This window comes from Macrosteles quadrilineatus, unplaced genomic scaffold (assembly GCF_028750875.1).
Source record: "Macrosteles quadrilineatus isolate MER2022 unplaced genomic scaffold, UCM_ALF_1.0 Scaffold_2__2_contigs__length_208266976, whole genome shotgun sequence".
In the NCBI taxonomy this organism is placed as follows: domain Eukaryota; kingdom Metazoa; phylum Arthropoda; class Insecta; order Hemiptera; family Cicadellidae; genus Macrosteles; species Macrosteles quadrilineatus.
Genome location: NW_026542595.1, coordinates 206,225,783 through 206,237,919, shown reverse-complemented (window position 1 = coordinate 206,237,919; position 12,137 = coordinate 206,225,783). Strand labels below are relative to the sequence as shown.

Genomic DNA, 12,137 nt, shown 5'->3' with positions numbered 1-12,137 from the left:
CAGCAGAAAACACACAAGGCAATGTTGTTTTTGTTTTGATATTTAAAAAAAAGAACACAAACAAACAAACATAGCATAAAAGAAGAAGTTGACTTTCAGACAGACTAGTTGTATAAGACATCGAGGTTATGAGATCTTATAACCATGGATTAAATGTGTAGGGGCCTCAGTCTTATAGTCATAATTCCACACCCACAGTGCCTGGTCAAGAATTTGTTGCACCACTGCCGCTGTTAACTCCAGGCCGCGGCCTTCGAAGTGGCAACGTTGCAAGTGCAATATTAACTTATTGAAAATAAAACATATAGAATTGAAAGGAAAAACAATATTTAAATAAAAAATAAATTTTTGTAATTTGAAAGTGGAGTCAATATTGTTATAGTCTAGTAAACAAGCTTTCGTATATACACAAATACCATTAGCTGCTGCCAAATTAAATAGCTGTTTCAGCACCACTTGCGACGTTGCCAATTCGAAGGCCGCAGCCTGGGGCCCATTTCATAATAAACTACAAGTTACAACTTGTAACTTGTAATTTCCATTAGATTTGCATTGGGCGTTCAGCTGATTTACTAATAATATTAGTTTGTACTTTATTATGAAATTGAAATGGACGGGAGTTAAAGACGGCCGTGCGATTACAGTAAGGATCCGTAAATCAAAATGATCACTCGATTAATTGTTTTCAATCGTAAATATTATATTTTGGATTAAAAATTATATAAACTATGTCAAAATTATAAATATAAATATGAGATTTATAATACCTCAGTGATAGAGACCAATGCTTACAATATTTTAATAGTCTGTATATAGATGAAAATAATAGTCACGTGATAGCAGAAAAGAATCTAAACAAAGCGCAGTTCAGCAAATGTCATAGGGTAAGGTTAAGTTTATGTTTATTTTATTCCAAATTTCAGTTAGGGATGAAAATTAGATTCATGTAAGGTGTTTGTAATATTAACTGCTAGAAAATAAATATTTAAGTAAACCTAAACCATGGGTAATGCTGGTAGTGGACCTGGTCGAGACAGACAAAAGCCTGGGGAACCTAGTGCTCCTCACTCACCAAGCAAAGAAGAACAAGCTTTTGTATTTGACAAAAAACCAAATAATAAACTAGTATTTCAGTCATCCCATGATGAAGAGGAACCGTATTTTACCAAAGGACGTGATGCTTCGGTGAGTATTTTTAAAAGGAATTCCAAAGATAATTTTTTTATAGCCTAGGCCTACCTTAGTTTTATATAAGTATTTATAGGCTAAGTTTTATTTTCTGAGAAGTCCCTCATAGTCATAAACTGCCTTTTACATGTTTTAAAATTTAAAGAGATCACTACATGACCTCAAGTCTTGTTTCCAGTGTTTACATATCATCACAACATATTAATGATATTTAACATATTAAACATAGGCCTACAAGTTCTTTGGTGTGAGCCTGGGTTTTCCGTTCCATGGATTAACGAACTGAGTGATAGCGATATTGACGACATAGTATTGTTATACTCGGTTACAAAAAGGAGTATACCCTAAGTGTATTCATTCCATATCAATAAAAAACGAATTAGTTTTGGAAAATATGCCTACCATAACTTGCTTCATGATCTGGAACTATGAAGATAGATTCAAAACTTATTAGATTAACTCCAGATAAGTTTGACGAAGCATTGTCAATGATCGATTATGATCTATGCTCTAATGTAACTTAATTAAATTACAACCTACTATCATTCTGAAGATTTGCAGCCACAGAGCAATTTGCAGCAATCTCCTACCATGCAACGTTATTCATAACCTGGTCCCTGTCCATATTTGTAGAGTTGTGTCCCAGATTACAGGATGACTACCTACGCACTTCCTGAATCAATGCTTTCATGGAAAAAAATCAGTGTGAACGGTCTCCTTTGATATCATTCGCAGCGTTTTGTTTAAACAAAAATGTTGCCTAGGGTACTTTACATCCAGGAATCTGGTGTAAAAAGCCCTTTATGTCCGTGTTTATGCTTATGTTAATCTGGGGAGAGAGGGGCATGTCCCGAGTTTTCTCCTAACCAAAGGTGGCAGCCCTGGTTACCTCTGTCAATAGATATGAGAACCGTAAAACATAGATCAAGTTCTGTAGATATGTATACTAAACTTTAATTAAGTGACACAAGCCACAATAATGATAAGACACCAAAAGTAGTTATAATTCTAGTACATACATTGCTACCGTCCGCTTTTTACGAGAGAGAATTTATCAATCAAGAAGTTATAAGTAATCGTACAGTACTAATTACTGGCACTTCTTGTTTGTGTCACTTTCTAATAACATATTATTTTCTGTAGAGTGTTATTTTCTCCCAGACATGGACATGGGAAAGTATTTTTTCCCTGACATGGGAAAGTCAGTAAGCAATAGAGCGCTAAGGTAACTTAATAAAGTGAGCTCAGGCTATTTAAATTCAGAAATGTAATGTTCAACTTTAAAGGCCTATGTACATCAGCCATCTAGAATAATGTAACTAAACCTCCACTTACAGCACTAAATCTCAATGCAAACAAACGGAGGTTGTCACTTGTCAACTATATATAGGTATAAGGTCCACCCTATGGCAATATTATTAAATTATGGCTGCGTTGGTAAAGGGAACCAATGGGCTAAGCACAAAATAATTTATATATGGATCATACCATTAGAAGACCTTGTACTTGTTTTGGCAGTACTTAAAATTATAATTTCACATGGTTATTATTGGCATTGTTATTTGAATACTTGCCTATCATCATCACTGACACAATGAGCAGCTGTCCAAAGCCCAATGAGGCGTTCAGACAGCTGATCATTGCACCCAGTGATTATAACGAGATGTTACCGACAGACCGCCACCGCCCACACCGCACCGTGCAGAACGCATCATACCGTGCATAACCGAACTGTTCGTGGGAAATTGTTATTTCTATCACTGTCGCTGTCAAAACGTATCGTTTGTAGGTTAAAATTAATTTAACTGTCATAAACCTTACCAAACCAACCAAACTTGCTGATAATGAAACAAATCGAGTCAAAAAGTTAATGCCTCCGGTGGGTTTCGAACCGGTCGGCTACTTTCGAATTATCAGCCCGGTGCGCTATTCACTACACCACCGAGACCGATGGCTGTACAACGTATCGTTGCGGTAATGGTGTTCGCTCGAGCAGTGGTGGGTGGTGGTGGGCGGTGTCAGTCTGTCGGCAAGGGTTTCTGTGATTATTAGATAGGCAAGTATTTGGATGACCTAAAAAGCCCTAAATGTGACTCCAATTGTCTGCACATCAAGATCACTCAGGGGACAGCTGCCTACAGATTCCATTGTGAAAACATTGGGCAACAAAGGAGGATCTCCCTACCTCTTGAACTACTTCTATCATCATCTTAAAAATTGCCATTCAAGCTAATTTAATACCCTATAGCCTACATGAAGATTCTCACATTAGGTCTCTCTCACCACCCTTCTTCCATGCCATTCTAATTTAAACGATCTATAATCAAAATATTTGGCTTACTATTTCGTAAACCTAAAAGTTTCTATGAATGTATTACACTAGTACCTAGCGTAATCAGACAATATCTTAAAGTAACTAAGGATAGATTGTTTATAGAAATGAATAAAGTTTGAAGAATATAATTAGTTATTGATACCAGCTCATGATTCTATATCTTTAGGATAATGTTTTATACTCATGATAAGATTAAAACGCCTTAATGTCCTCAGGTTATGCCATCATGTTTGTGTGTTTTGGATTATATTATAACCAACCTTCTTTACATTTATGATCGAGAGTTTAGCTTGTTTTAGCTTGGTATTAACTTGAAAATATAAATTTTTATGGCCATAACCAGTGGTCATCACATCATAAAGCAGTCTGAGACCATTACACCTTAGTTCACAGCGAGTTAACAGTACCTTAGTTATTTGAACCTTACTATGTATTAATATTTTTAAATTTGAATTATCTTACTAACTTAATGATCATGTATTTATGTGGATTCATTGGTTTTAACAAGTCTAATAAGGGGTTTTCTAAATGTAGGATAATGAAATTGGAGCTCCTAGGAAAAGGGCTGCAACTCTTTCTGAAGGATCCAAAATCCCAACAGGAATTGATGATACAGTTTTACCAACAGTGTTCAAATGGGAAGGAGGAGGGAAAAATGTGATGATAAGTGGGACTTTTTCTGATTGGTTGCCTCTACCCATGGTGAAAAGGTAGGTTTGATTTTTGTGTTTATGTATAATGTACCGGTACTCATTTATTGACAGTTTATTCATTGTCGTTTGTATCACTGTGGCTTGATGCAGGGTGAATCAGTAAACTTACCTGTCCACAAATACCACTATTACTTAATTTTTATTCTATCTCAACATCTCATCAGTGATGTTGTCTTTGAGGACATGATAGAACAATACTGGTTGAAAAGTATTAAATCTACTATTGATTGACATTTATTTTATAGTTCACAAACCGTAAAAATTGTAGTTTTAAATGAGCCAGGAAAACATGTTTGTTAAATTGATGTTAGTAATTTGAACTGGGGAAATTAGTGTCAGATTATAAATACCAACGACTTTGTATGTATTTTAAATTGATGTCTTTTAAAATTGAACTAGGGTGTTCACAAAAACGTTGCTAATAGGATTGTAAAAGGGTTGTCTGCAGGCCAGTTTGGTTGCCAACCAGATGCACAGAAGCATCCTCTATTTTATAATATTGTTTAATCATTTTTCCAGCCATGGAGACTTTGTGACAATAATTGATTTACCTGAAGGTGAACATCAGTACAAATTTTATGTGGATGGAGACTGGAAATATGATCCTGGCGCGGTAAGATGATTTAATTCTGTTTAAGCTTAGTTCAAGTTGATAACAGCAAATTGACATAATTTATGATGGTATTATTTTCTTTCTGTTATCAAAGGTTTATGTCACACCTGGTACTTATAACCTTTTATCAAGTGCAAGCACTTACCGGCACTTAAGGAGGGTTATCAGTGCCAATAATGTGTTATCAAAGAATTACACAACTCACCTTAGCTGTTGGATTCTTCAATAAATTGAGCGATGCATATAATCTTTGCTTGATGTTGTCCCTTTTCTTCCAAGCTATTCAGAGCAACGAAACTTATGATAGCTAACAAAGGCCTATCACAAAGTAGGTAATATTTTGATTGAAAAGTGACTAGATGGATATTTGTGACCTGCTTAAGACATTTCTCAACAACATGTAAAATAAATTATTTTGCCTTAGGTGGGCATACTATTGATTGACTTTGAAGGTTTTTAATTTGCAACTTATTCTGTAACTTTGGACATATTGTTCTAGCTACATTACATCAAGGTTTGCTTAAATACCTGCTTCTGCACAATCCAATTGTTAGACAGACACAGACAAATACAAATGTAAACAATTACATACCAACAACGACATTGTTGAACAATGTTACACAACCGTGTAGGTTAGATATAGTCATGACTATGATATTCTTCATCACCTAACGTAAAAAAAGTTTACTTCTATGACAAGTCTTAACTAGTTAAGGCAATAAGTAACAATTGGATTACGCAGAATCAGGCTTTTAAACAAATGCAGTCATTCATCGTACCTGGAGGCTACAGCCATAAACGACATCATAAGATTCTTTGTATTTTAATTTGAACTTAATGCATTAGAGGTTTTTTTCCTCCAATCATCAAATTTTTTAACTTGTACTGTATATGAACTAAGTATATTATATCTTTTGTTTCATTTCATCAATTTTATAATTTGTTGCCTTTGGTGAAGTTATATTAGTAAGCCTGAGAATGATGTTTTAAAGTGATTTTTCAAAATAGTCTGCTGTACTCCGTTAATGTTAGCCTAAAACTTATAACCTCGTAAGTTCCTACCTTGTACCATAATGCACCAGTGTCAACTTGTGAGGTAATTTTAGAAACTATAAGTTTGCTTTCTTCAGAATAAGAGGCTGGTTTGTTATTTGTTGATACTTGTTGGTTTCATCAGATTCTCTTACAAGTATCAGTTAAAAATCTTGCAAAGGTATTTTCGTCTGCAGTACATTAAGTTCTTCTTTTTTTACATTATTTAAAAAACATTGGTTCTAGACATAAATTTGAGAAGAGATTTTAAACTTGTTTCAACCTTTGTGTAGAGAATAACCGACAACGGGATGGGCTCTAAGAACAACCTTGTCACGGTGAAACGGAGCGACTTTGAAGTGTTCCAAGCGCTTGCCATGGACAGTGAGAGTGCCTCAGACAGACAACAGAGTGAGTTACTGTAGATCTAACCAGCTGGATGAGAGTAGTGATGGATGTTCAAACGTCTAGCATAACCATTCTTGATTTAAAAATACTCTCTGGAGACAAAAATACAGTACAAACAATGCAAATATATACCACTGAGAGTGGTTCAAATTTGACCTATTAATCCATATGTTTTTGTGTTGAAAAAAAAGATTTAAATTAAGTTTGGATACAACCAGAGACAAAAGAAATGGTGAAATGACAACAGGGAAGTTTTTCATCGGGACAAGTTTTTAAAAATGACTCCCTGTACTCTGACCACCCGATGCCACCTTTTCTAAATCTGATAGCCCAGCGGAAAGGTTTGACTGCACAATGTTTTCCTGATGTACAGTATGAGTCAATACCTTTACCTATTCGTTTGAGTTGTCGCTCACATTATACTGTAAAATAACACACTGATAATCCTCACACTATAATATTTTTAAACGTTTTTATTAGCTCGCTTTCTTGTCCGGTACAAATTTTGCAATCAAATTTACACTAACTTCCTGATGAGCTAGAGACATGAAACTTTAATTTCTTACAAATTTTGATATCAATTTTAAACTTTTTTTTTTGTTTTTGTATGGATCAAGTTAGCATTTTAGGCCATTTATGCTTTCAATTTTGCTCAGTTAGATCTATAACTAGTAGTTGATGTTAATAATAATTTCAATTCTCATTCCCTCTTTCTGGCATATTTTTATTTGGTATTTTCAAAACTTCACTCCCAAAATTCATTAGTACTCGTTTTTCTGAACTTGGAAATCCTCAAATTTCCCTAATCACTTGTAGAGTTATTTTATCCTTTGAAGACGGATAAGTCTAATCAATTTAGGGTAGATTAAGTTTACAAACACACAAACATATTTTACAAGAAAAATCATTTTATAATATTGTCCTCAATCAATCAACCAATCAAATAAATCTTTATTCAACACATATCAAGCATAGGCTACATTGATGCGTCATTGTTATATTAATTTTTTCAGTCTAATGATAAAACAAATATATTATACAAGAATATTTACTGCAATTTCTTATACACAATATTGTACATCATAATTTAGTAATTTACACTATTGTATACATTACAATAGTTATACGATAAAAAATCTTGTGGTAATTATGTTTGTCTTGCTGTTTTTTTTTTTTTTTTTTTTTAACTCTGACTCATGGTTCTTTACGTTCAATTTTATTTTATAAATATAGAGGCTGTAAACTGTCAATAATTCTAATCCTCAAAAATCATTTAATACAATAATTTGTATCCAGGTTAAGGATGCCTCTTATAGATTCCTTTTGTAAAATTTACATTTAATGTATAATTTCATTTAATTTACACTTGTTCCTCCATAAATCTCTATTCCGTATGAAATATGAATCTGTATGTTGACAAAGTAAACTGTTCGCAAAGTTATTTTTCTGTTCAACGGATAGGCTATAGGCATCTAGTTACAAAAATAACAGAGACAATTTGTTTTTACAAATATTATTAACATGTGTGGTCCTATCAAGTGCACTATCTATTGTTAGGCTTAAAATTTTGTTTTTATGACTAAATTATAAGGAAAATTATTTTTTTTAATGTATACATCTATATTTTTTCAAGGTTGTTTATTTAAGTAGGAGGTTTTTTTTATTATTTAAGTAGGTACTGATATAGAAACTTATTTTTTATTTCTAGAACTTCAATATATAAGTTTCAATACCATGAACTGTTGTGCTTATGTCATCTGCATGCAAACATAAGGTAGGAATAGGATGAATAGTATAGATTCATCCTATTCCTACCTTATGTTTGCATGTATACATGCAATAAAGCAATCAAGATTTAATAACTGACTATATGGTCAGATACATGTTTAGGCATCCCTCCCAAGTAGTAGCGTAAGAACAGGAGTGGACCCAACACTGATCCCTGTGGCATGGAATATTTTACTTCTCTTACTTCCTTTAAACTAATGATTCATCTCATGACCCTTGGTTCTCCAAACCTGAGTTGAGTTATTAAATCTTGTCTCAGTTTACAATTACATTGAATATACAATTTTTAATTTCCTCCTAGTCTGCTTAAAAAGGTGTTGATTGATTGCTTCAAACATGAAGGGAGATTTTTAAATGTTTGGTGTAACTTGAAATGCACTCAAAACTATCTATAGGCCTACCTTCAGTCTTTTAACGTATTAAAGAAAAACAGTTTTGTTTCTGCAATCTTTGTTTTGGAATTAAAAACAGGTGTTTGCCAAGTTGAAATTTTCATATGAAATCTTTCATTTTCATCTGACATTTGTATGTTCACTCCCAATTTTTCATGGAACGTAAGATGAGTATCTGACACTTTAGCTTTCAATGTGTTAGTTAAAACAAAATCCCGATTTTTCAATGTAAAACGAACATAGTAATCTTGGTCGAGCTTACCAATTGGTGTTGCCACAAAGTATATGTAGCAGTGAGCATCTTTCTGATTCCAAAACCTTAGAATCCAAAACAAATTGTCAAACAACCATACTGGAATGCACATCCATGGAGCGCACGTCCATAAACATGACAAACCTACTCCCTCTACAGATCTCTCTGTAATGATGGGAATACTTCCATGATGTTCCTTGTAATGATCCAATACCTTCACAACTGGCATTTTAACAGTAGGCCTACTATGGTATATACACACAATCGGTCTGTAGCCACAGAAATCCTCATGAACATTACCTGGTTTCACAATTTCCCCACATCCATCTTTGCTGTAGATACAATGGCGAGGCAGAGCTTCTAGTATATTTCTTAGACAAACTGGATTTTCCAATATGAACGGCCCTTCACATGTAGGACATTGACTTAGCTTGATGGTGCATGATAAACATACAATATGACCACTAGAGCACAGTTTAAAAGGAACTTTAGCAGGTCCTAAACACATCGGGCACTCAACAAATTTTTCAATTCTGGATAAAATGGATGCAGAACTTTCACTTGTATCTCTTACACCTGCCATTTGACTGAAATGTTACTTACAGAGTTGAAAGTAATACATCATGCATATTGCTTGTGGATCACTTGATGGGTTGGGCTTAACTGTCATATTGGTGATAACTTATCTTCAAGGTGACACTCTGGTAATGACTGTATCCAAAATCATAAAATTTTTTACACTCAGCTTAAAGGTTTAAATAAACTATTTGAAGATCACCACTCTCAAATTGATAACACTGTTAAATACAGTATACTCTTGATAATTCAAAATTGGTGGGCCAAGCAAATAAATTTGAATGATCAAGAAGAGGTTTGATTTAGAAAAAAAAAAATAAATAAACCCTTCCAATAACTAGTTCATTTTTTAAATACTGTATTATGTAACTTGAAGAGACAGTCTCTGGTGAAAACCATGTGAGGCTGGACCAATCGTGTATATTAGCACTTGATTCTTCTGTTCAAGTGTGAGCAGACAGAAGAATCAAGTGCGAATATAGATACGCAATTTGTATTATGTAAGGTACAGAACGTCACAATAAAACAGCTAATTTTGGTTACTTTACAACAAACAATAGCTTGTTGTTAAATTAAATTACAAAATCTTGCGATCAATGACATTATTTACGACACACTACTGAACTAACAGGATGACTAGTTTCCTTTTTTGGGTGGACCTCATGTTAACCAGTGACAGGGTATAAAAGAATTACGCTTCCTTAAAAAATCAAGAAAGAAACATGAGAGAGTGATAAGCAATTCCTCTTTGCACCAGAATTAACATTTCATGTCATGTTTAGGAGAATACTCACAAGAGATTCCAACAAACAGACCGTGGGAGAAGCCGTCGGGACCCCCTATCCTGCCTCCTCATCTACTGCAAGTCATCCTCAACAAGGACACTCCATTGTCGGTCAGTATCTCCCCAACTTGAAAACTATTATTAAAGAAATCTTCTGATACTTGAATACTTTAAACAAAAATAGCGACCATTTGAAGGTAGGTGTTTTAAGCCAAGTACGAATGGAGATGAGTGTAGCATGAGTGGTGCGATCTTGGAGTCTTGTTACTAAGGCCGACATGTTTCTTAGACAGGACTGTTAATTAATAGCCCACACCTACTGTTTATAGTGGAATCCGAACCACATTTTTACCTTCTAATTTACAAATTGTTCTAATTAGCAGGATAGTTGTAGTACTCACTAGTGCGGATGTAATCCACACCAAGGAGTATCGCATCCACAGATTATGCGTACAATTATCCACAATTCGTGACCTCCAAGTAGCTGTATTACAGGTGGACGCCACTAACGGTCCCAGTCGATAGAGTAATTGAGATGGTGGACATACTTAGTGAGCTTTTATTTCAATAATGATTACTTTACCTTGATTGCTAACAGCCGTTTCTAGCAGTTGTGATTTTGACAGTAGTTTTTACCAACTTTTTTTTGGTGGAGATAGTTGTGTATTTCATATTGTTTGACCAATCAAACACTAACAATTTATAATTTTCTTTTCATTCCTATTGTACCAAGGAAAGTAAAAAAAGTTCAAGTTCACCAATGACGACATTTTGTTCAATGCTTCACAATGTACAAAAAGACAAAAGTAAATTATGGCGCCAGATAATCAACATATTCTGCAACTTCATAAATGCCTTGTTGCTGTCCATTGAACATTTTACTACAAAGCACTGATTACCTGCCACACACTTAGTTAAACTTTGTATGTGTTTGATTTGTTATTGTGAATTTATTTACTATGGGTATGGAGAGTCAAATCTGGAATTTGTCGTTATTTGAAGTCAGTGTAGGAATTTGTCCATTTTATTAAACAATCATATTTGTTTTTGCAGTGTGAGCCAACCCTACTTCCAGAGCCGAACCATGTAATGTTGAACCATCTGTACGCTCTGTCCATCAAAGATGGCGTAATGGTATTGAGTGCGACACATCGCTACCGCAAGAAATACGTCACCACTCTGTTGTACAAACCTATCTAAAGTGGATATTGTTACCATTACACAGGTCTATAGGCCTTGCTCGTCTAAAGGGTCAATTCAAAGTTGTATTTGAGGATGTTAAAGCTTGGTTTAGGCGCCTACACAGTTAGATGGGTTGATGTGGCCAAGTTAACGTTCTACTGTCCTTGTTTTACAATTCATTGTCTTTGATGTTTGTAAAGTGCTTGGATGAGAATTTTTCATTCCTCTACACTATGAACATAAAATACTGCATGATTGGAGAAGCCAGAGTTCAGAATCAACTTCACTGACTGTCTGGCTCGACTTAAACCTGCGCTACACATATTTGATAGCCGAAAAATAAATTGCCCGTTAACTTCACACAAGTAAAACAGCCTTAATGCAGACATTTTTTAGTAATCTTACTACTTTGTATTGGAAATTTTTAATGTTTTTTTATAATTTATCAAAATTGGCATTCACCCCATGAAAAATAAAATAATATCAAGTTTTAAAATCCTCTGATACTTATTTTCACCCTCGGTATATTATTGATGTTTTAATTGTAAATAACTGCTTGATATTAATTTAAGTTCTAGAAAGTCATAACTTTGGATTGTTTGTTTGTCAAATATTTTGTATAGACGTTAACTTAGGGTTAGTTGCTTTCTTTAAGTGGGTGTAGCATTTCCGATGCAAGGTGATATTTGGATAAGAAAAACTGGTAGGATCACGACTAGTTCTCAATTGAAATGCTTGAAATGAATAACATTGGGTTTCACACTATTGGACACATTATTTGTACTAGAGGTTGAAAACTCAACCAATAATATGTATTGTGCAAACTTTTCTATTTTTACCCCACGCTGTAAATAAAACATGTATTGGAATTTC

The 12,137-nt window shown here is 34.2% G+C and overlaps 1 protein-coding gene across 1 annotated transcript; it reads left to right on the top strand.

Moving 5' to 3' along the window:
* The first annotated feature begins 863 nt into the window (after positions 1 to 863).
* LOC128987154 (5'-AMP-activated protein kinase subunit beta-1-like) lies at positions 864 to 12,137 on the top strand. Its single transcript, XM_054407891.1, has 6 exons — positions 864 to 1,185; positions 4,058 to 4,233; positions 4,756 to 4,849; positions 6,175 to 6,292; positions 10,081 to 10,193; positions 11,136 to 12,137. The coding sequence occupies exons 1-6, from the start codon at positions 1,003 to 1,005 to the stop codon at positions 11,280 to 11,282; spliced, it is 831 nt and encodes a 276-aa protein (XP_054263866.1). The 5' UTR covers positions 864 to 1,002; the 3' UTR covers positions 11,283 to 12,137.